Source organism: Paramacrobiotus metropolitanus, unplaced genomic scaffold, assembly GCF_019649055.1.
Source record: "Paramacrobiotus metropolitanus isolate TYO unplaced genomic scaffold, Prichtersi_v1.0 Parri_scaffold0000022, whole genome shotgun sequence".
NCBI classification, from domain to species: domain Eukaryota; kingdom Metazoa; phylum Tardigrada; class Eutardigrada; order Parachela; family Macrobiotidae; genus Paramacrobiotus; species Paramacrobiotus metropolitanus.
The window spans coordinates 859,351-881,939 of record NW_026570242.1 but is presented as its reverse complement, the minus strand read 5'-3'; the positions used below and the strand labels follow the sequence as shown (position 1 = coordinate 881,939).

Sequence of the window (22,589 nt, the reverse complement as noted above, 5' to 3'; positions counted from 1 at the left end):
TGGGAAAGGCTGGCACGGTCGGCAGTGATGCTGACCGGAAGCTGACTACCATTTACAGGTTGACAACGGTGGGAGATGTACGATCAACCCATGACGGTTAAGCAACACAACACAGGGTCATCGCAAGTGTTTATTAGGAAGTACAACGTAGCAAGAATCAGCGAGCAAAGCTGAGGAGCAAGAACACATAAGCGTGGGCAAGAAGCGCGGAAGGCGCGGAGCAAGCTGCACCAAGACCAATTTCAAGTTGTTTCTGACCGTGAGATGCGGTCGGTAAAATGTAGGAAAATAGGATTGTTATTCATAACACAACAACCAATAACCAGTAGAGAAAAGCAATTGACACTCCTACTGGCGGTACATCTAACTTCTATCGCTACAATACAATGATCAGTTCTTTGTAAGCAAAAGCGACAAGCAAGTTGAAACTCTGATCACAGTTTGCCACTACATTTTGCTAAATCGAAGGCAAATAAATTCAATTAACAGTCGCAAAATTATATATCCATAAATTCGTGTGCTCACGGAAACTTGTCCGCATGATGCCAATCATAGAAACCATGGAACATACGAAGAACAGTCCACCGGCCGTGATTTGGTTTTTCTGTACCATTACCGGCCACTGCAGTATTGGGGTTATTACTGGAAAAGAGCGATTGTGGACACACTTGAGTGTATTTGCCGAGCGATAGTTCTGTGGTATTAAAATAAGCAGATGGGAAACCGAGCCTCTCGACTGTTGTCCATTGGAAGCGTAGATGCCCCCGATAAAGTTACAGGGCTAAGTGAAATTGAAAAAAGGGCTATTCAAGAAAACTGGAGAATTATTTATAGAGATCTAAAAGGAAACGGCGTGGAGTTGTTCGTAAGGTACTTAAATGAACGCAGTAGCCACCGACTTCGACAAGGAATTTAAACGTTTCTTCGCGTGACAGTTAAAAGCAGGAGCATACGCAGTGCAACCTAGAGTGGACATATTTGTAGCTCTTGAAATACCTAATAGAAAGATATGAAATTGTTTATACAGGTATTTCAGTCGATTCCCGGAGTTTAAAGATGCTTTTGAAAGTCTCCGGGATGTCAGGCTCCAAGATATTGGAAAAAGTCATAAATTAAGAGCTCATTCCGTTCAAGTTATGCAGTACGTAAGTGACAGCGCAGCACAGCACATAATTACCACACAAAAATATTTTTTTATTTCTACTTACAAAATAAAAATATGAAACACGTCTTTTTAAAATTAAATATTTTGTGTTTTAGCGCTCTGACTGCCCTGATCGGTATGGTCCCATCGTGAAAAAAAAATTGTGGAGTTTTGTTGGTAATTCGTTTCCTGGTGAGATTGCAGATAACCTGAACGATCCGGATGTACTCGTTTCCCTTTTAATGAAGGTTAGCCGAGAAATTCTGGGAAACTGCCGGCTATCGCAATTGCAGACCTGATATTGCGTTGTGTAACGTTTTAGACAGGAAGGAATCACGCAAAAAGAGGAATGCGACCGGAGCATTTTACGGTGAATAATCTGGCGCGATGCGCTGTAGTAGATTGTATTTATCAGTTTGTACATGGTAACTGTTAATCAGTTAATGAGTTGAAAAGTGTTGTGCTTTCTCGCATGCAGACACTTCACACGACCACTGTAGATTTCTTGGCATTCAAGTTAGGGCACAATTTCGGGCATGTCCACAAAACAGCTTGGAACAAAATGCTGGAAATGGTACGTACTTATAGTATTTCCCTTCGCGAGAAATTACCAACACGCTAGCGTGAAACGTGTTCCCTTTTATGTTAATGGTACCTCGACAAAATGATGTGTTAAAACCAGGTTATGAACATCATTCAGCAAGGGATGACGGCCGAAGCGGACGACAACAAATACAAAGAAAACCAGATTGCTGCGTCAAAGCATTCCGACGAACAGCACATGGCAGCGGGAGAGCATGCATAACTGGTTGTAAACCGTATTTTTGTCTTTGTGTATTCAAGTTTTTGTTTGTATTGTCCCACGATGTAAAAAACGGCAAAGTTTTTGCGAGTAGGGTTCCTGGTTTTGTATATCCTGCTCATTTTAAGATGGAGAAATCGAAGCTTCAGTCAGTCATCAAGGCAATAAAAATCACTGAATTTCTATGGAAACCGGCGACGTACAACAACAACAACAGCACACACTTACAGGCTTCGTGATATCTAGGCATTTATCTTACTGTCTTAGTCCGAAAATGGTCTTACACTTTCCTTAAGTATATATTTCATCCTACAGTATCGCTGTACCAGCCACCGTTATCGATCTTCGTACTCACTGCTTTTTTATTAACCGCGATGCATGAACGTAAACAGGCCAAAGAAAGCACGACAAATGTGACCTCGCGGCGCAAAAAGAATGACAATAATCCGACGCCTGCGGCCGTATCATCGGTGGCACCGACGATGGCCGTTAGCCAACTGACGCAGTTATCAGCGGGAACTGCACCGGCCACTGATCCATCAGAATCATTCGAACACCAGCGAAAAAAAGCGGTGGTTACGTACGGAGATGGGCCGTTATTCCCCTTGCCTGAGGACTCGCCGTTATTAGTCACGGGGCCCGCCTTGCAGCCGCGCTACCACAACTCAGAGTACGGGGAACCCGTACAGCCAATCGATATTAACCCGTTACTGGCCACAAACCTCGAGAGCAATAAAGGATGGTTCGAAGAACACGCCAAGAATTTATTAGAGAGTATGTGTACTGTAAGGAAAGAGTCACTAAACGTTCTTGAAAACTGTAATCGAAGTTTGCCACGTTTAAATGAAATTTGCGTGAAAAGAAAAGTGTTCAATGAAAAGCGAATAAAAAATAATGGAGTTGGTAATCGACCGAGATGCTCGTCGCAGTAAAAAAATTCGAACCGGTGCTGCGATTTCTTTTTAAAATTTTGTTTTTATGCGAAACATCTTTTTTTCAGAAACCAAGCTTGTATTCTTGTCCAATCAGCACGACTCGGCTTCATCCGTATATTTGCCCGATGGATCCAAACTTCATCCAGCATGCTCGGATTCCTCGATAAATCCCGCATCTACACACGGAACCGCCTTCTCGTTGGCCACTGGCTGCGATATGATGCCCTCGGTGTCGCAAACCAGCCTGCTAAAACAGTGGGATCCTTCCACCGGTCAGCCGCTGTTTCCCGAAAAACCCACAAGTAAACATGAACGGCGACCACCAACGCCGCAGTTGACCATAACACACCACGATCCTCGACACATTCACTTGCTCCGCCCGACCTGTAAAGAACCGAAAGCCAAACGGGCGACAGCGTATCTCGGTGTGGCTGAAGAAGCGCCTCAGCAGCGAGAAACTATTCCCAGGCAGTATAAGTTTGATGATGAACGCCAGGCATACGTCCACGAGGATAAAGATTCCGAAGTTGTCCATAACATAACCTGCGCGCTGGATGTCAATTATGAGCCGTCATCGTTATGCACCAATGTTTCGCTGTACTATTTGACAATCCGTCAGAAACAGGCGTCACAGGGTACGATGACATTAAACCATTTCATTTCACTCACTTGATGATTGCTACAATTGTGCGCAGTATCATAATTCGCATTTACAGCAAAGCAGATGTTTCGGGACCTTCGGAACCATCTTCATCTCTCCAGCGAAAACGACACCATCGACTTCGTTCGCATACGAACTGCCCAGGGCGACCGGCGTCTTCACCGTGACCTGATGCTCCCGTGGATGGAGCCCTCGGAAAAATATCCGAACGCTGACCTGTATGCAAAGTGCAAAACAACCGATACTTTCCTGGAAGGGTCAATCGAGAGGAACTTCGAAGAGATCGCTAGTAAACGGGCAAAACTTATTATGAATAAAAGCTACGACGGCCACGAAAATCTCTTAAAGCCGGATGAAGGCGTGCTGAGCAGCTACGACCTGCAGCATCACGACTTTAAAGATATCGAACTGTTTTTGAGGTTTCTGTATGGGCGCATTCAGGAAGATGATATCGACCCGGCTTCGTTAGGACATTTTGTGGCGTTGGCCTTTGATCTCGGTTTGTACAAGTTGCGACAGGTTATGGAGGAGATTATCCGCCATAAACTTCTACACGAAAATCCGGTGGACATCATGAAATTTTCCGCTGCGAATAATCTGTACTGGCTTCATGTGGCTGCTTTCGATTTGTAAGTGCACCCGCTTTGAACATTCCGAATATTGTGACAGAAACTGCCTGTTGTGCTGCTAATATACAGCTTTTTCCAGTATAACCAACAACTTCTACTACTATCTGGAAGGTCAGCATTTCCGCAACTGGACGGCGGATGCTCTTGACATCTACATCAAAGCTGATGACCTCAGACTCAAAGTATGTTTCTGCACACCGTGATAACGTGATAACTGTTTTTATGAATTATTTGTGGTTTCCACTCGTGTAGACGGAATTTGATGTATATCGTCTGGTGCGCGAATGGTTATTATGCGATCCCACCCACCTGGAACACGCCAACCATTTCCTTCACTGCATTCGCTTCTTCCGGATGTCAACGGAGGAAATTTACGACTGCTTGAACCTGAATGCCCAGGGCGAAACGTTTGATTTCGCGGAAATGCAGCTGGTCATCACCATGCATCTGTTTATACAAGACAGTTTAAAACGAGGCGATATACTTCAGCTACCCATTCCTCCCAACAGAGTAGCGGAGAATCTCTACTATTGGGACCCGCGCGTGCTGTATGGCGAAGTAGCCGCCGCCCATATTTTTCTCAATCTACCACAACCGTTTGTCCACGAGAGCGTAATTCGGGATATTCAGATTGCGGAGAAAGAGTACAAAAACGTCTATGAAGCCGAAGAGAAGGCGAGAATGGTGCGGGAACGAGCCGACCGACTGGTCAAAGACGAAGAGGAGAAGTGTCGGAAGATGTTCGAGATGATGGGGATATGCACGGAAGGACGCAGTCCGAAGACGGTGGAGGTGCTGAAATCGCAGGAGATACAGCGGCTTATCCCGTTTATGGAACCGCCTCATGCTCGCTGGCCCTGGCCTGGACCTCCTAAAGATGGTGGCAAGTTGGACCATCGAAAAAGTTTTGTTGGGGGTGAGGAACTTGCTGTTACGTAGCCTTTCAGTTAGTTCATTTATACGATTTTATCTGTGATTTTTGTGTACATTATGCCCTTGATACTTGAGTGCTTTCTTTTGTATTTCATGCTTACATGGTGTTAAACAAAATCGGAAACACGTACATTGTACCTTAATTAGTGTGAACATTAACTAGTGTGATACAGTGGTGCTTATTTATGTAGATCTATATTTATATGTGTAAATATTACTTCTACTGGCTGCTTTTTGAAATTCTTCTATCAGGCACAACATACACCCCTTACCCCCCAAACAAATTTAAAGCGAAGCGTAATAACTACTGAAAATTTTGTTAACCGACTCAAATACAAATTTTAATGGAACTAAAATATAGATATGCATTCAGGATTTATCTGACGCTGTGTACGCATAGTCTTGTCTTTGTTTTGCCTAATTTCCGCTGATTTTTTGCTGCTGCTTTCCCAATGGAACAGTAAATAAACAGTCTATCAATAATACTTCTATGGGTATCTCGTACTTCTATCAGTAAACTCAAATACGGTAAGTTTACTTAAATAAATTTCGTTTTTAGAGTGCGCCGCTTAATACGTAAATCCTATGAATTCTATAAATCACTTCGCACTTTTGACTTTTAAAACTCGATGCTTGCGTACCCGACGTTGAAAGTGAAACACAAGCTAGCAGTTTAAATCGTGATTGGGTATCGCATACTACTCGTATATCTATATTACATAATAAATACATACAACTGGATACGCAACCATCCACAAAAAAATGTACAGCTTTGTGTGCAGCATTAATTTTAAGCTCTCTGTAATTATGTATTTGACAGCATTTATGTTCTTGCATTCTACGCAATATTAACAGTACTTTAAATTGAAAATCCATTTCAGCTCATCCATCAAGTAATTATGTTTATTCTTGTCATCCCCAGCCAAAACCGGTCCCGCGATACATTTAGCCTCAAGCCTGAACAGTTTGCAACCATGCACCAAACAATAGGTCTTGTTTACATTGGCCAGTTTTACAAAACCATAAGAGATATAATTATGCATTAATAACAGCTGCGACCACAAATATGTACCTCGAAAGCTGCAAAGAATCGCTCGACGCGCGCCGACAAAGATGGCAAATCGTCACAATTCAAGCAGTCAATTCCGACATTACTCTCATACATAGATATTGTCGATTTGATATTACCATTATAAGCTGATTTAAAATAGCCGCAACTTGGACAAGCACGGGCGATTTGACGGGAGGATTTAGCTTTCACCATACCTAGAATCGGGATCGTCACGACCGCGGGTCGCGGTGTGCTGTTTATTTTTCACGTTGCTGTACTCCTTGACCTCATCCTTATCTGGTGGACCGCTCATGTCGGTATCCCGCTCCGCTTCCTCTTTTCCGCTTGGATCATTGTCGTAGTTGTCATTGTCGCAAGCTTGAGGTTCTGCAGAATAAAAAAAAAGATGAGTACTAAGTCCAGTTTTTTTAATGGAGTCGAGTAACTACTTATGCAAAGAAGCGATAGCTACTAGCGCATGTAATACATACAGTCTGCTCACCGCTCATGATTAACAAGTTAGGGAATGCAATCTGCGCCAAAAATTAAGATAATGTCAATATGCACAATGGCGGAATTAGCAGTTTTTATGCTGCTGCTAACCGGATGATAATCGGCCTCAGTCCCAATTAAGTGACGAATGCTGTTAATTATTACTGCCTTTCGCAAAGTTGGATGATGAACGTATCCCCTCAGGAAAAAATGCACAACAGAAGCCAAGATAAAAACCATTAGCAAATACATATATGCCTTTGCTGTGCTCTAATAAACCGTCGCATTAACGGTACACGGCAAACCTGTCGACAGACTATACAGTATACCGCTGTACGTACAAGCAAATGCTTTTAAATACTTCCAAATACCTGATGGATGTGTCTCTAGTATTTTGTAAACTAATACAAATATTGTTAATCACTTTAATTTACCGGTTAATCGACGTGCATCACTGATTGATAGGTAAAGCCATCAATGATTCCAGCATCGACATTCTGCCAGGTCCATGTACATAAACTACAAATAGCAACAAACAAATAGCAAATACGACAAAAACATATTACACAAAGAAATGAAATAATACAAATACAAATGCGTTTGTAACAAATACGCATTCACTAAGTGTATTTTTTGTTGTTGCTTTATTCTTGGATTTCGGATTGTCAGTACTACGGTAGTACGTAGGTTTAGAAATTTCAGTGCAGTTTGAGTTATTATCACATTGAATCAAGCCAAATCTGCTAGCTTACAAAACTGCAGCTTGGAATATGAGTAAAAATGTAGAACATGCGGTTATTTATATTGAATTTGGCACGGACATAACTTACTAAAACTCACACAGCTTCAGCCACATAGCTTACCAAACTTGTACAGTTTGCTATAAGCAGCACTCTTGACCTTCGTATGGGAAGCGTGCCTATGTTTTTGTAAAACATATCTAAACCAACGACTTCCACCACTGATCAAACTGCTGTTGAATCTCCCCGCTCCTTGCCTTGGTTTCGGCTTCCAGGACGTCCACCTCCGATTTTAATGAGCGTAGTTGCTCCAGCATTGCCTTTAGGCGAATCTGCTTCAAGGCCACATCACGTTGATGCTCCGTTGACTGTAGCAAGTTGCTGTCCGCAGGTACGTTCTGGAGCTGACTCTGCAGGTCTCGAATACCACCTCCAAGGTGGCGTGCTTGATCGACTCGGGATACCAAGGAAACTTTCAGTTGCTCTAAACGATCTTTCTCGGGGTGCGACTGAATGAACGACATCAGAGCGGTACGTTTCAAATTCGAATCATCCAAGAGGGTTTTATTGGCGGAAGCCAATTGGATCTGAGCAACAAGGTCTATAGGTACGAATTCTGGCCATTTTTCTTTGTCGGTGTGACATGGGATATCTGGTGGACTACTTGCCGTTGCCTTCTTTTCATAGACTGCTTGCGTTATTTCCGCTTTCGTAGCAGAGTTGCCGCTCTTTTCTTTGTGGTCAACGTGCGCTAGTTCCTGCCGGTCAGAAGCATGTGTAGAGTTCTCCGACTGCACTCTTCCACTTTTTTGCTCTGAAATTTTATGAAAATCTAAGATATTATCGTTTACCACAAAAGGATGCGTTTTGCAAAAATCAGCTGCATGGCGCGTAATTTATTCCACTTGTGAATTACGTGTACTGTTATGACTGATACGACTCTACAATTTTAATTCTTTAAATATAATTCTATATATTTAAATATAATTCTTTAAATATAGTGCCGCTTCGACGTGGCACCACAGTAATCTACTGTGCACATTCTGTAGGAAAACAAAACGGTACAGCATCTATATATGCAGGAATTCTGTTACATACATACCGAATGCAGCAGGTGTACAGAAATATCGTATAGTATTTACGGGTAGTTACTAATTACCTGTTAACCTGTCGAATCTTTTCTTTTCCTGTCGCAAAAGTTTGCACAATATTGCCAATTCTTTATCCCGCTGCTGAAGTGTCTTTTGAAGTTCAGTGACCTTCTCTTTGTCTGTGTATAATATAGACATATCATCCTATCATATATGTAAGTAATCGTAAGTAAATTTAACTATCGCCTTCTCACAAAAGGATACGTCATAGCTGTTTATAACGACACGGTTGCAACTTTTAAAAAGGTACTGCAAAATTTTCTTTGTCGAAATAGGCAAACGTTCAAGTGTAAATGGCGTTGGCATGTACAAACTGGTGATAAATTTCCAAATGGCAAAAGCACGTTATAAGACTTGCATATCCGTTGTAGAAAACAGCAATCATGAATTCGTGCTTTAACAAAATCTAGCAATTGTTATCATCACTTACCTTCATTAATCTGACGGTAAGCGTCAGGCAGTTGCCCTCCAAGAGCAGGGGCGTCACGTGGTTTTGCGATGATCATTTCCTTCAGAATTCGGAAGAGGTACTGAACTTTCCTCCAGTCGAAATCCGGTACATGCAATTCGTATTCTTCCGTATCTCCGTCAAAGGATTTATGAACAGCCGTTTCCGCCGCCAGGTATTCATCAACCAATCGTTTACACATGTCTTTTTCCTCTTGGCTAAGGCGTTGGGTCAAGAACGCGGGATGATTTGAACCTGATACATCGCCGTCAGAGCTTTCAAAGGGCATTTCCGCTACAAGATTTCCCTGCATCCTCGTGTGAGCATTCAACAACATCGAATAAGACTTTTTTAAATCAGCCAACTGTTTCCGCAATAGCTGCAGTTCAACGGCCGGATCCAGATTCTCATTAACAACAGCTTGGTTATCAATAAGAGCAACTCGCTGGGAGAACCGGCACGTGGACAGGCTTTCCTCGATATTCCCGGTATCAGTCGAGCAGGTGGCAATCATGCTCGTCAAACAATTGCCGCCTAAACTGTCTTTCAGTATGGATGTCAGTAAACTGTTCCGATATGGTATATGCTTACGGTTCTTTTCGCCAAGCGCACCGATCACCTACCAAAAAGGTCACGCTGATGCAAAATGGGCAAAGAAACAATTCAAACATTTTAACAGAAATGTTGCAATTTTGTAAAATTAGTTAATAAACGATAATAGTAGCTGGGTACTTGTTCAAGATGGTGCAGTGATAAGTTGATATACTTCGCCTCCGTCAGACACCGCCCGCCAATACCATTTTTCCAAACACGCTCCGAACCGGCCAGATCGACAATGTGTAGTTTGGCCATCTTCACCACCGCCGAATCCCGTTCTCGGCGTTTGATTATCACGGTAAAAATGCAGTGTGATCTAGTAGAAGCGGGATTGACCGGCGTCTCTGCTCGGGCCCGGTTCGTCTGTCCGATCTGCAACAGTGTCATGGCTTCCTGCGCGGTTTCCACCGTGTGCATACTCAGATTCCCCACGTGCACATTCTGGTCGCTGTCCTCAAGCAGCCGGATTTTCGGTAGACCCAGTTCGTCTGCGGTAGCGCTAGTTGTACCAGCCGTCGCCCACAGCGGATGCAGAAGGTCATAACCAGACTCGTTATAAATCTCTAGGTAGGATATGGACAGGATATTGGATACTTCCGAGTTGGAACCGATGCTCTGGAAAATGTGAGACACAGTGCGCGGGATAATGCCATGTTGGCAATCGGAGCGAGAGCAGCCATGCCCGAAGGACTGGCACTGCGGGGAGGTGCAGCCAGTTAACGGACCAGTAATTGTATAGGTCTTCCCGCTTCCCGTTTGACCGTAGGCAAATAATGTTCCTGCAATTAACCATGAAATATTTAGTTATTTACCAAGTATGAATACACGGTTCGAAACGTAAACAATATGTGTCAAAGGTCACAGATGTGACAATTACCGCCGTATAAATAACTCGGTAGTAGAGATACGATAATATGCACTTATCTGTAAGTTAATATAACATACCGCTTTAAACTAGGATAAATTACCATTGAATCCTTCCAGCGCGCGATCAACCAGGGGACGTGCAACGTGCTCAAAAAGGTCCTCCTGGTAGCATGTTGTGGGAAAAATCCTATCAAACTGAAACTGGAAGCTGTCGCGGTAATGACTGCTAGTTCCATCTGTAGCTGTCGGCCTTGGAACTGTTACTTTCAAGATTTGTCGCAAGTGGGAAGTCGCACCGTTGTTACCGCCCCGAGGAGTGGTACATTCCTCCCCATTGTTAGGGAGATTAACAGATTCCGCAGTTTCGAACGCAGATTTGCACGGCAGCTTGCAAGTTTGAATAGTATCCAGTAGATCTTGGGAGGACGTCGGACGTAACCGGACAAACACACGCACATTTTCCTTCATGGACGAATCAAGGAGTCTACCGGAGGGAAAGGCAAGTAGAAATCATAAGATGTCGAAAGGTCGCTACATGCACGTACAAGTTGGTTGTTGACTTGCAGAGGATCGAGCGGACAAACTTCCAGCAACTAACCTGGTAAATAACTTTTTATATGATAATTATGATAATAGACAGAACCTTTCTAAGTTCTAAGAGAACGGACATGTGTTTATTAAATCAAAGCATCGGTAAGTAAAGACTGTGTTAAGCTATTACATGCTCAGAAGGGTTCGATTTTTATGCATAAACTTCGTGATACATGTAAGTACTTACATACCGGCTCGACGACTGAATACGCTTCCATTTAGACTGGAATGGAATGTTGTTACCGCTACCGTCAAGGCCATTTCCATTGGAATACACCATGCGAAACGGAAGGCGTTTGCTCCACGTTAAGCGATCCCAACGCGTACTGTAAGAAAAGTTCAGGCCACGTGCCATTTCGGCTCGGCTTTTCATCGCGAACGATCACGTGGTCCGATATTAATTCTGCCTCGCATCGGTTCTTGCGCTTGTAGTGTGCCAAAATTCGGCGCTAACTTCGGATAAATTTCAGATCGAAAATTGAATCTGTTTTTTTGGTAAGTACGGATCTTTTCGATGTTGTTGTCATTGGTGTGGACTAATTAAGCGTATCGGTATTCAAGCAGCGGCTTCCAGATCCGTATCGATTTTCTCTATCCGATCATCCGAGCGAGTGGTGGCGTGCGCTGTGTGTGAGTGAGAGAGTGTGCGCGAGTTACCGCTTACGTCGACAGCATCACTTTTTGACATCTCTAAAATGGATCCCTTTGGTGTTGAACAAGAGCAGCGTACGGACAGCGCTGGCGAAGAAGAAGTTGATCCAGCGGCAGCTTTCATTGCTCAGGAACGCAATACATTAGCGGGCTTGGAGGATGATGATTTCGACAAAGTTAACGCGTTTGATGATGGCTTTGGCATGAGTAAGTCGCATCTTTGGTTTTCGTTGCAACTTCTCGATATTTCTGTTTTTGTAACGAACTAATTTGATATTCTACCATTTTATCGCCGTCCCCGATCGTTGCTTTATATCTGGAAAGATTTTTGTTGATCAGTAATGCATTAATTGGAGTTAATTTGTATTGGCGAAAGAGGCGATTTTAGGAATGAAAAGTAGTGCTTAATAATCATGTTTAATTAAAAGCTCGAAATAGGACCGGAAATAATGCCACCCTGTTGTGTAACGCAGTGTCGTGCAACTCCGCTACGGGGAGTGGTGCTGTAGCGCAGTGTTCATGATCGTGATCTGATCGAAGAGCTTGTTTAGATGGTGAACATCAGAATCTTGATGCCCACCAGCCGACGATGACAAATGTCCGCGAGGATAACGCGGATCCCTATGTTAACGGTGTCAATGGTGATGACTTCATGGATGAACGGGAGAATGGATTTGGAAATTCTTCTAGCCAGGTACACTGACAAGGCCCCAGTATGGCATAGATTTTTTCCTTCGTAATATTATTATGATGCTCGCTTGTGAAATGTTTGATTTGTGTCTGGTATAATTTTGATTTAACAAACAGTAGCATTATGTTTTTTTTTAAATCTAAATGGTGACGCAATTTTACAGTGCCGTTCCTTTTTCTTAGATAAAATTCACAGTTGAAGGGCTCATCATTAATAGTGCAGTAATACTGCAAGATAAGTTTTCACTAGCGCAATTTACGTTACGCATTTATCAAGCATACTGCGTTTTGAGTATTAATTCCTTTTCGATAATGATATGAAAGGTACATAGAATGTGGATCGGTGAGTAAGACACACCCGAATATGCGACTTGCAGTGATTACTCTGTTGGTTCAGCAGATGAATGGGCCGTCGGTGTTTGAGCCTCCCAAGATCCGGCCATCGACCCCGGAAAAGATCCGTAAGTGGCGCGAGGATCAGAAGGAGCGATTAGAAAAGAAAGGTATGTTTTGATTATTGACAGTATGCCTTGCTTCACTTTCTACAATTGAAGCAGTGCATTAATAGTCAGCGCAGATGATAAAATCCAGTCACATTTCGATTTTTCCATCCCCATTTCAACCCTACCTTTACCGTATTTAACTTTATCAGCCCATCTGACTCCCGGGGGATAACATTTCAGCCCATTCAAACTTTTCTCATCCCATTTTGACAGGTTTAAAAGTTGGTTTCAAAGTGCCGAAATTAGGGATGAAAATAAAAACATAAAATTGTTGAATTTCGCATGTTTATTTCTATGTTCCCATCCATCATTATTATCTCAGGCCATTTTAGCGCATTTGTTGGTCGTCCCCATCCCGTTCCCATCTCATCCAAAAGAGATGGGATGGGCTGGGAAATATGTGGAGAAATTTTCAGTCCAGTCAAAAGTTCGACCAAGTCTGGTCATCAAGTACTTGGTACCATGTGCTGGGTTGCTGGTTACAATTATGAAATTGCTATTAAAAAGCGGAATTCTTGCAAGTTGACTAGTGCTGTTGACTTGACAATGGATTTTGCGTGATGCGATCAATTAATAAGCAATACAATGGAGGAATACGAATAGTACTTTCTAGGAACAGTACAATAATAAAACCAAATGATTGTCGTCGTATTATTTTATATGGAAGATATTTTTGAGTGTCAATCGTAAGTTGTCGTGTATGTGTAGATGCCGACGAAGAAAAGAAAAAGCAGGAGCTGCGCGAACAGGCTCGAAAAGAATTGGAGGTGAGTTTCAGTACATAGCGGTGAAAATCTTGCATAGTTGCTTCAACGAACGTATTCTTGTAAAATGCTTCTACGTACTACAAATTCCATTTTTACGAACTTAGTAAACCTGGTAAATTCGGCTTAATAACCCTGGCTAGTTGGTTCCGCTTAGAGGAAACTAAAAAACTTGCTTGTACGGCTGATCGTATATGGTCGTGTAATTAAATTGAATATTATCCTTCGCCTGCAGGTTTGCTAAAAAAATTGGGATTATTATTTTAGTGTTAGTGAACGTTAACAAAATCAAGTAATTACGGATTGGGTGTGTGATAACGTTTCGAAGGCACTGAAGTTAGCCAGAAAACAGGGTTAAATTATTGGATTACTTTGTGCACAAGATGTACAATTGTTTTTCATGCAGTATTCTGATAGCAATAGAGAATTTTGTTGTCAGTTTGAGATCGCAAATTGTTTGCTTAGGAATGGTACCAGCTGCAGGACGAAAACTCTAAGAAGGCCAGGAAAAACAACCGCGATTCGGAGAAGGATTTCGTCAGCCAGCGTGATTCGGACAAGCCCGGCGAGGAATGGGAGCGTGTGGCACGCATGTGCGACTTCAATCCCAAATCAGCCAAAGGCACGAAGGATGTATCCCGTCTGCGTTCCATTATCTTGCAGCTGAAGCAGGGCGGTTAAGTGCAGCACACCCTTTCACGGGACGATAACATTTAAGCGACCTTTGAAATTCGAATAACGTGAAACCTAAATATTGAAGTTTTTTTTTGTTTTTTATGTAATTATTTTCGATTGATCCGTGCGCAGTGCGAATCATTGTGTTGTCGTGATACTCCTTGTTTTTATATAATATTATTCGCTTAACGGAGCCCAGACGCCGCTTTGTATTGCGCGTACCTCGGTGACAGCCCAATGTTTTCCATTTTTATTGACCTTAGTTCAACTGCTGGATGTGGTAAATACATTCCCTGATTTTAATCTGTCAAGTCTGCTTTATTCAAGATCACAATAAAACGATAAAAAACTAAGAAAACACCGGCTCGTAAAAAAATATATACAAAATCACGGAGCCGTGCTCATGTACTTCTCGGCATAATGCAAGAATTCAAAGAACACTTCCACACAAATGAGCGCGATAATCATCAGCTCTAACCGAACATGATGCTGGTTGTTTAAATGGTCACGCAACAACTCCACCAAAGAATAACAGTGATTCAGTTTTTCGTTGAAAATTCGTGTACGCCGACCGATGTTGAGATATGTGCACATGGCACGGTACAGTGCTTCCAAATCCTCACGATCCCAGTAGAAATCAGGTGGATCCAGCATATTCGAGCCCAGATTAATGGAGTGCCGGAGGAAGAACAGCTCCCCTGTTTTCCGCAGCACCTGATCTTTCGATAAGCTAATCCGTCCGTTTGTTTTGATGTCCTGTTGGCGCAACCAAGCATAAATCACAACAATTATGAGAACCATATTAATTTTACATGCACATTGCACACAAAAAGAAAGCACAACAATTTTAAAATTCATTGTTGCGCTCACCTCAGCAACGTTTTCGATGGATCCGACGTATTCTTGCAACATAGCCTCATAAACGGCCAACTTAACTGTAAAAAAACATTCAAAACATTGATTACAAATATTCTAAACCGATTTATCGAAAATGATAATCGTGAGAGTGATAATGTGATATAAATCAAGAAAATAACTGCGAAAGCGATAAATAACAGTCAAGCTAAACTACGTACCAGAAAGCACAATGGCATCAGAAAAGGCGTATTTGATCAAACTGAGCAATTGGGGATGAGCAGCCTCCATAGATTTCCGCAGCAGAATATGGCCGTCGGATGACAGCTTCGCAGCGTCTCCTGCCGACGGCAGTCCTGGTCGACCACGGTACTCATCACCATGGCCATCCGTAAACGAGTAGTCCAAAAATTCCGCTTCGTCCTGGACAATAGACTCTATACAGATAAAACAGACATCACTTTACAAAGCGAAAAAAACATACAGAAAATTAGGGACACAAGCTGAAGCCTCTAATGCAGAATTCCTCGCCTTTCCATATCACGATTTATATAACTTGCAGCACGATAAGATATAGGTATCGGATGTTGCTGTTCCACTTACGTGAATACGGCTTGACTGCGTGCTGCTGGAGCACTTTCAAAAAAGACGCCGCATCGTCCTTCTTCACATTCCAGAAGACCACCGATCCCTCACTGAAGATAAACACATCGCCCTCGTTAGTGGGAGCTTGTCCGGAAGGCGGTTTTGATTGCTCGTAGAGCTTGTAGTGGACGGCATCTTCGGATAACTCTTCGGTCAGAAACGAATCAGCCAGCTGATATCTGCAAAAAAAATGGATCCAACTGTTATCCGCAAATTGTTGCTAAGCAATGCTCGTACAATAGCACCGGAAGTACTAACTCTTGAGACGCAAGTATTGTATAATGCTGATTATTCACAGAATGCGAAAAACGCAGCATGTCGAATTGAAAAACACACTAATTACTCGTATTACTGTTCTGATGTTTATGGGGTTTTACGCAATTTCAAAATTTAATTGTGAGAAAGTCCTTTTTCATGAATGTAGAATTGCCATAAAAAAGGGTCACATATTTTGTTGATAGTTAATTTTTATGTTTATTTAGATATTAAATACTGAACAAAGAGAGATTGTTTAAAGATAACCTTGTTCAGAACTACGAAAATTTTTGCTGGAACTGTTTGTCACTGCTCAGCCACCCATCCTTATAAAATATGGCAAAGGATCTAAAAAGCATTTTAAATCATCGAATTCAGCTGTCTGTCATCATCGGTATGTAACGAAAATTCCGAACACAAGTAATTTGATTTCTAAAACACCATTCCTTAATTTTATACCCTGACCAACCAAGCCACCATTTAAATTTCCTGTAAAACTACAGATGAAAATTCATTTGACCGACAATTCGCCAATGGATATCTATTTGGAGAAATGCTGTCAAAATTTGGACTGCAACCTGATTTCCCTTTTATCCGGAACAGCGAGTACAGTACCACAATTTTCGCACGATAGAGATTACAAAACCGTATAAAGTTTTAACTGAATATCTACCAACTTTTAAGTACTTATTTCAAAATTAGCTGAACCATGACACATTCACTGTCTGCGTACATACTGCATTAAATTATACATCTAAAATTACTGAAACTATGCGTCTGATTGTGAGCTAACGATAACAAATTGTTTCAGTGATTTGGAAACCAAAATCCATAACTATTCGAGGATATTGCCAGCTCTGGAGGATATTGACATGAAAATCAACCTGTCAGATATCGTCCAAATCATAAACGTAAACTTCTTCACGTTTTCGTGCATGTATTCGTCAAAACACATATGGAGAGCACAAAAGTTTATTTTACACAGGCCAAAGCAGGCTCAGCGGCCCTCTTGGTTTACAACGTTCTAAAAGCCCTGAAAGTTCTGCCCATAAAAAACCCACGATGGACGATAGAGAAAGCCGAAAGATTCCACCGAAAAGTTTGTGTGTACCCACTACGTGTTCGCGCCAATTATGTCTATATTCTGCTTGTAATATTATCCGCGAACCTTGCCGTTTGCTTAGGGCAAATGGGCGGATTTCATTGCCGGCACCAACATGGATTTCGACACTTTCACCCAGTTGACTAACAAATATGAAATCCCGGGCGAAGAACGATGCCGCTATTTCCGGGATGCTTTAAATGCAGAAAATGAACGTCGCCTGCAAAAGGACTCCCACCTAACAGCTTCTCCGAGGTCACTTCGAATTAAACAGTATCAATCACCTGGTTTCAAATTCATTTTCTAGAACAGGGCCGGCTCTCGCACAAGACAGTTCTAACTGGAGACTAAAGGTTCAAACTGAATTAGACGAGTTCGACAACAACAACCAGCCGATCCCAAACAATAAGGCAAAAGCCGGTGATGTGGTCCCAATCGCACCAGCTGTTGCCTCTCCCATTCCGACATCAGCGGCATCCGTCCTATCCACCAGATCCCAGATAAGCCCAACATCAGACATCACACGAACAGTAAAATCAGCGGAGTCAGTTAGCATAGTACCACCTCGTGAACCTCTGCATTCTCAAAATACGCCAGACGACTCAGCACTGCTCAAAGAAATAACAGCGGGGATCGAAATCACGCCTCCGTCGGCAACGGACCTGCCACCTTATTCACCAGCGAATCTGGCCGAATTCGTACCACCCAAGAGGAAAAAATCCAAACAAAGCCTAACTTTTAATCGCGACGAGTACATGCGAAATATTCACCGAAAAGCGGAAGAGCGCAAGCAGCAGAAACTTTCTCTGGAAAAAGAACAACAAGAACTATGGCTGAATTCATTAGTCGAGAAGCGAAAGCTCAGGGAACAGGAAACGGAAATCGCCACGATCAACCGCATTAATGCCAGAATCGAGCACGACAGAAAGATCGCTTTAGCTCATCTGATTAACAGGCGTAGCGAGTTTGATACAAAGGTACAAGAAGCGCACTTGAATGCTGAAATGGATAAACTCCGGCAAATGGAATATGTCAGGACAATGCTGAATCAGGGTTTTTGGGACTTCGAAGACGAAGGAATCCTTACAATGGACAATGTCCAAGAATGGTGTCGCAAAGCCGAAATTCCTTTCAACCAAAACTTCTACGACAATATATGCAAAAATTACAAGTCATGCAGGGAGCTCCTTGCCGAAGCATATCACGATACCTACGTAAAATCACCCGAACCCGCAGCAGATGTCGATCCTGCAGAGCCTCCACAACCGGAAACGGAAGTTACGACAGATGATCATTCCAGTGAAAATACTGCTGCCGAAATTCCGGAAACACAAAGCCAAGAAACCGATCAACCAGATAACGATCCACCGCATATCACCGACCGACCCACACTATTCTGGGAAAATCAAGAATTCGAGCAGTACCAAGAAATAACAACCCAATTCCCGTACGAACACCTCAGCTGGATGCAGCGTTTCATCAATGCGTCGAAAATCAACAAGCGCAACCTCGGTCACATCATTTCCTGTGTCATCAATGATCCCACATGGCGGCAGCCGACCGTCCAGACGCCAAGATTTTCCACCAAATTTATCAGCATATTTATCGCGGGACGCCGGTTAAGTCTGCTGAAGAAGACAATTCTCCACAAACTGGCGTTGACGTATAATCTGGAAATCATCAGCCTCGCCGATCTGCTTCACGAAGCCGTGGAAACCGCTTTGGCTCTTCAAATAGAGGTACCGGAAACTAAAGACCCAAAGGCGACACAGAAACGCCGACTATCCAAAGGTCCCATGAAAAAGGCTAGTATTTCCAAGTTGCGCAGTAAAACGAAATCGGTGGCGGCATCGGCTTCTGCTCTCAACACCGGCTGGCTGAGTCCAGGATCACAGAAGGATGAATTTTCTCGCCGATTGCTTCGCTCGTTGTCCGAAGATGCCGCGATTGAACCGGCCGTTATTGTGGATCTACTCGAACAAGCGATCGAGAATCATGTGGTCCATCCTGTGCAGAACACGGTCGATCCATTTAACGACGCGGTTAGTCTCGGCACGACCAGCACGAAGAAGGGTGGCAGAGGGGAGTCAAAATCCAGAACGGAAGAAAACAACCCAGGTGGCATTATCTACTCTTAACCGGAGCTTGCTAGTAAATTAATTTTCATTAAATACTAAATTTAATTATTTTTCTACTTACACAAACTAAATTTCCTAAAATTAATTAAGCTACTTTCAGGCAACTGCCTAGTCGTGCTTGAAAGAATTTACATTTTTTTTATAAAAGAAATATTCAACCCAGTAAAAACAATTTCCTTAAAATTCGAGAAAATCATCATTTCATCCATGTGCTGTATAATTTGTAGCCCGCGAAAAACCGGCTGACGAGGTACAGCCATTTGGATGGGTAGTGACAGACTTGCCCAACTCGACAGAGCTGCTACAACTGATCGAACAGCGACTCGGCGGCTGCTCTCTGGACATCCACCCAACCCACTGGCAGTCGTCCAAATTAATTCCAGACGATTATGGTCAAAAACCTCGGGAATTTCCACGCAGCTTCTTCAGCGCCATTTTGTGTGTCGACTGTCCGGAAGAAAACGACCTTCTCCACCCCGAGAAACACACGGATCCCCCTCCACTGGAAGAAGATCGCGTCGTGACCGATTCAGCACAACACAGCCCCAGCAAGCCCAAAAATAAGCACAACACACCAGGACATGCCCCGGTTACCACCGTCCAGGAGGATGCGGAAGAGATATTCAACCCTCCGGAAATCAGACGACATCTAACGGAATTCCTGAACACCCTGGATCAATTAGATGAAACACAGTGGAAAGGTGTGGAAACGTTTTATTCCCGCTTCCTAATGAAAGTGTTTGGACGTCTGGCCAACTGGAAAAATCCAGAGGAAACGTACTCCCTGATTGCGAAAACCGTTGAAGATGTCATGGAAAGCAACACCATCATGCACACCGACGGCGTCAGTCTGCCGGTACAACAGCAGCTCAACCAAACCATACAAGAGGTCTGTGATCGGGTATGGAACTATCGAGAGGGTATCCGGCGACAGGTAGCCGAAAACATGCTGGGATCACCGCTGGCGGCGTCAGCCATTCATTATCTCTTCAAGCAGGACATCAAACTGGTCAGGGACGTCTACTGCAAATGTCAGGCAAAGCTCTACCACATCGCGCGCCAACGCCAAGGCATGCGTCACCATATCGGTAAAACTTCTTCGTATACATGGATGCAGTAATTCATCTTACATCGTACCATCTTACATCTTCATTTATCTTACATCGTACTTTTTAGCGATCGCGTTGTACCGAAACACCACATTCCCTTTGAAGAGAAACCACCAGCGCCTTGCACAGATCATGGAAAAGAATCGCAGTAATCCACAAGAAAAACCGGCTTCCAACCGAAACCGATCGTCTTGCTTAGAAGACCGAGTGATTTACGATGCCAGTTCAAAGAACTTCCCCACGTTTCATACCGTCGAAGAGATGGAGAAAGAACTGCTGCGGATGAAGAGAGGGGCGCATGGATCCCACCATCGACCGGAAACCGGGCCACTCACTCAGGACGAGGAAGCCTTCCTGCGCCAATGGCTAGAAGAGGCGATACCGCAGTATTTACCAACCATTTCACAGTTCCATCGCAGAAACGAACTGGTGCTTTCTGTAATCGATCTCCATCCGTCCAACTCTCCACCCATAATCTATCATTTTCCGTATCTCAACACGGACAACTTCACACACATCCAAGAAGCTTGGAACTCCATTGAAAACGCATTCATCGAGCAAATCTCTCAAATCATTCCGACGATGAACATGGTGGATATCCATCTGGCGCACAATACGAAACACAATCAGCAGCTCTTTACATCGTGCCTCAGTATGCCAAATGCAACATCCATTAATCTTATGAAGGAATATGTGATGAATTACGATAGAAATGTGCAGAAATATCCGGACATTCGCGCAGCTCAGACAGACAAACGAAAGCTAAAAGATCTCTACCTCAAGCTTTGCAAAATCGCCGACTATCGGCACGCGGCGCGACACGATTTCGTCCGGGATTTAATGAAGAATTCCGGTTATACGGATGTTGTATATAAATACCGAAACACCCATATCTCCTTGATTCTCGCGGAAATTGAGTTATTCCAAAATATTCTCCTCTTCTTGGGACAGTGTTACAATAGCATCCTCCCACATTCCACCGAGTTTCCCCAAACTTTCCGGAAGCCGATACTGCCTCTTCATGCCGTAACGGGAGAACAGACACAACGAGCGGAAGAAATTCTTCGGCGAGTTTGCCTGGAAGCACCGATGGATTTCTGCCTGGGAATGGCTTGTGGAAGCTTCCAGCAGGAACTCTGTGATTTTGTGGATATCGTTTCGGACGATAAAGCTTACTGGGAACAGATGCTGCAGATAATTCGCTTTTTTCTGGATGAAGTGGCTCAAAGAGTGACACACAAAATTAAACATTGTAAAATCGATACACCAAAAGAAAATCCGACCGACGATGCGAAGGAGTCACCGCAAAACGAAGACGAAAGCGAAAACACGAAAGATACGATTCCCGAAAATATTTCCGCAGAATATTCGAATGAAAGCGAAAAATCAGATACGGAAATGGAGCACCGAAAAACTGCTCGCTTGGTTCATAAATTACTGGAAAGTAAAACGATTCCGGATGAAAACGGAACAGACACCAGTAGTTCATGGTTCGAGGAGTTTAAAAAGTACGATTACGACGAATTCATCTCCACCGTGAAGCACGACATCGCAGAAATGCAGGAGCAACATCGAGATGCTGCTCTAGATTCCGGCGATGGTCAACCGGAAGTGGACGAAGTGGAAGTTGCGAATGCAATGCAACGGACCAGAAAACTGAAGAAAATCGTTACCGAAACCGTAATTCAGGAGGTGGATTATACGATGCTGCGAGTGTGCCGCATCACCGTCGCCTGCATCCGAAAGTGTGAAGCAGTGCGCAACACAGCCAAGGAAACGTTCTGTGTCATGGATCACTGGCTGCAGGATGCACATCGCAAAGAGCAGTATTTAGCTGATGAATTTTATCAGAGTATTTTAGCAATAATAAACTCCTCTCAAAATCAGCAGCTGCTCTCCGATAATAAAATTAAGGAAATTATCGGTGATTTTGTTTGGGATACCGATAAATAAAGAGAAAATAATATTCTAAAAAAAATCAACCTGGAGGCGCGACAAAATACACTTTGCGTCCAAAACGTGTGCAAAATACAAGGTGTACGAAAAAAATGAGTATTACAGACAATTCACGAAAAACTGCTAAAGTTTACTACAGAATGTCAGAATCACAATTACATATTCTGTAAAAATTATTCTGAAGTGAAAACAATTAATAACAAGA

At 43.1% G+C, this 22,589-nt stretch overlaps 6 protein-coding genes across 12 annotated transcripts; 4 read left to right on the top strand and 2 right to left on the bottom strand.

Annotated features, from left to right (window-relative positions):
- Positions 1–29: 29 nt before the first annotated feature.
- LOC129586818 (cytoglobin-2-like) lies at positions 30–2,111 on the top strand. 2 transcript variants are annotated; one of them, XM_055480264.1, is made up of 7 exons: positions 41–870; positions 1,028–1,141; positions 1,261–1,280; positions 1,349–1,392; positions 1,467–1,514; positions 1,623–1,718; positions 1,827–2,105. In XM_055480264.1, exons 1-7 carry the CDS (start codon positions 716–718, stop codon positions 1,947–1,949), a joined length of 600 nt encoding a protein of 199 aa, XP_055336239.1. In that variant the 5' UTR covers positions 41–715; the 3' UTR covers positions 1,950–2,105. The 2 variants fall into 2 exon arrangements, with proteins under 2 accessions (XP_055336237.1, XP_055336239.1); XM_055480262.1 differs by having other exon boundaries at positions 30–870; positions 1,028–1,145; positions 1,261–1,392; positions 1,827–2,111.
- A 72-nt stretch (positions 2,112–2,183) lies between these two features.
- Positions 2,184–5,239, top strand: LOC129586817 (uncharacterized). Its single transcript, XM_055480261.1, has 5 exons — positions 2,184–2,720; positions 2,947–3,516; positions 3,598–4,171; positions 4,251–4,353; positions 4,424–5,239. Exons 1-5 carry the CDS (start codon positions 2,321–2,323, stop codon positions 5,108–5,110), a joined length of 2,334 nt encoding a protein of 777 aa, XP_055336236.1. The 5' UTR covers positions 2,184–2,320; the 3' UTR covers positions 5,111–5,239.
- Positions 5,240–5,993: 754 nt separating this feature from the next.
- LOC129586924 (kinesin-like protein KIF6) lies at positions 5,994–11,983 on the bottom strand. Of its 4 annotated transcripts, none has more exons than XM_055480435.1 (9): positions 11,229–11,983; positions 10,996–11,048; positions 10,552–10,934; positions 9,719–10,362; positions 8,969–9,605; positions 8,547–8,657; positions 7,511–8,201; positions 7,082–7,166; positions 5,994–6,542 (listed from the first exon to the last, which is right to left on the bottom strand). In XM_055480435.1, exons 1-7 carry the CDS (start codon positions 11,412–11,414, stop codon positions 7,588–7,590), a joined length of 2,628 nt encoding a protein of 875 aa, XP_055336410.1. In that variant the 5' UTR covers positions 11,415–11,983; the 3' UTR covers positions 5,994–6,542; positions 7,082–7,166; positions 7,511–7,587. The 4 variants fall into 4 exon arrangements, 3 of the variants coding, with proteins under 3 accessions (XP_055336410.1, XP_055336411.1, XP_055336412.1); XM_055480436.1 differs by having other exon boundaries at positions 11,233–11,983; XM_055480437.1 differs by lacking the exons at positions 10,996–11,048; positions 11,229–11,983 and adding an exon at positions 11,049–11,189.
- Positions 11,467–14,680, top strand: LOC129586926 (clathrin light chain-like). 3 transcript variants are annotated; one of them, XM_055480438.1, is made up of 6 exons: positions 11,467–11,536; positions 11,606–11,899; positions 12,244–12,386; positions 12,780–12,885; positions 13,594–13,652; positions 14,115–14,680. In XM_055480438.1, exons 2-6 carry the CDS (start codon positions 11,737–11,739, stop codon positions 14,328–14,330), a joined length of 687 nt encoding a protein of 228 aa, XP_055336413.1. In that variant the 5' UTR covers positions 11,467–11,536; positions 11,606–11,736; the 3' UTR covers positions 14,331–14,680. The 3 variants fall into 3 exon arrangements, with proteins under 3 accessions (XP_055336413.1, XP_055336414.1, XP_055336415.1); XM_055480439.1 differs by having other exon boundaries at positions 11,478–11,536; positions 11,603–11,899; XM_055480440.1 differs by having other exon boundaries at positions 11,496–11,899; positions 12,783–12,885; positions 14,115–14,679.
- Positions 14,681–14,711: 31 nt separating this feature from the next.
- Positions 14,712–16,141, bottom strand: LOC129586855 (required for meiotic nuclear division protein 1 homolog). Its single transcript, XM_055480319.1, has 5 exons — positions 16,083–16,141; positions 15,783–16,003; positions 15,401–15,616; positions 15,195–15,259; positions 14,712–15,080 (listed from the first exon to the last, which is right to left on the bottom strand). The coding sequence occupies exons 1-5, from the start codon at positions 16,139–16,141 to the stop codon at positions 14,712–14,714; spliced, it is 930 nt and encodes a 309-aa protein (XP_055336294.1).
- On the top strand, positions 16,136–22,381 carry LOC129586854 (uncharacterized). The gene is made up of 8 exons (XM_055480318.1): positions 16,136–16,473; positions 16,583–16,685; positions 16,891–16,990; positions 17,065–17,178; positions 17,264–17,436; positions 17,489–19,299; positions 19,547–20,407; positions 20,496–22,381. Exons 1-8 carry the CDS (start codon positions 16,416–16,418, stop codon positions 22,379–22,381), a joined length of 5,106 nt encoding a protein of 1,701 aa, XP_055336293.1. The 5' UTR covers positions 16,136–16,415.
- The last annotated feature ends 208 nt before the right edge of the window (positions 22,382–22,589 follow it).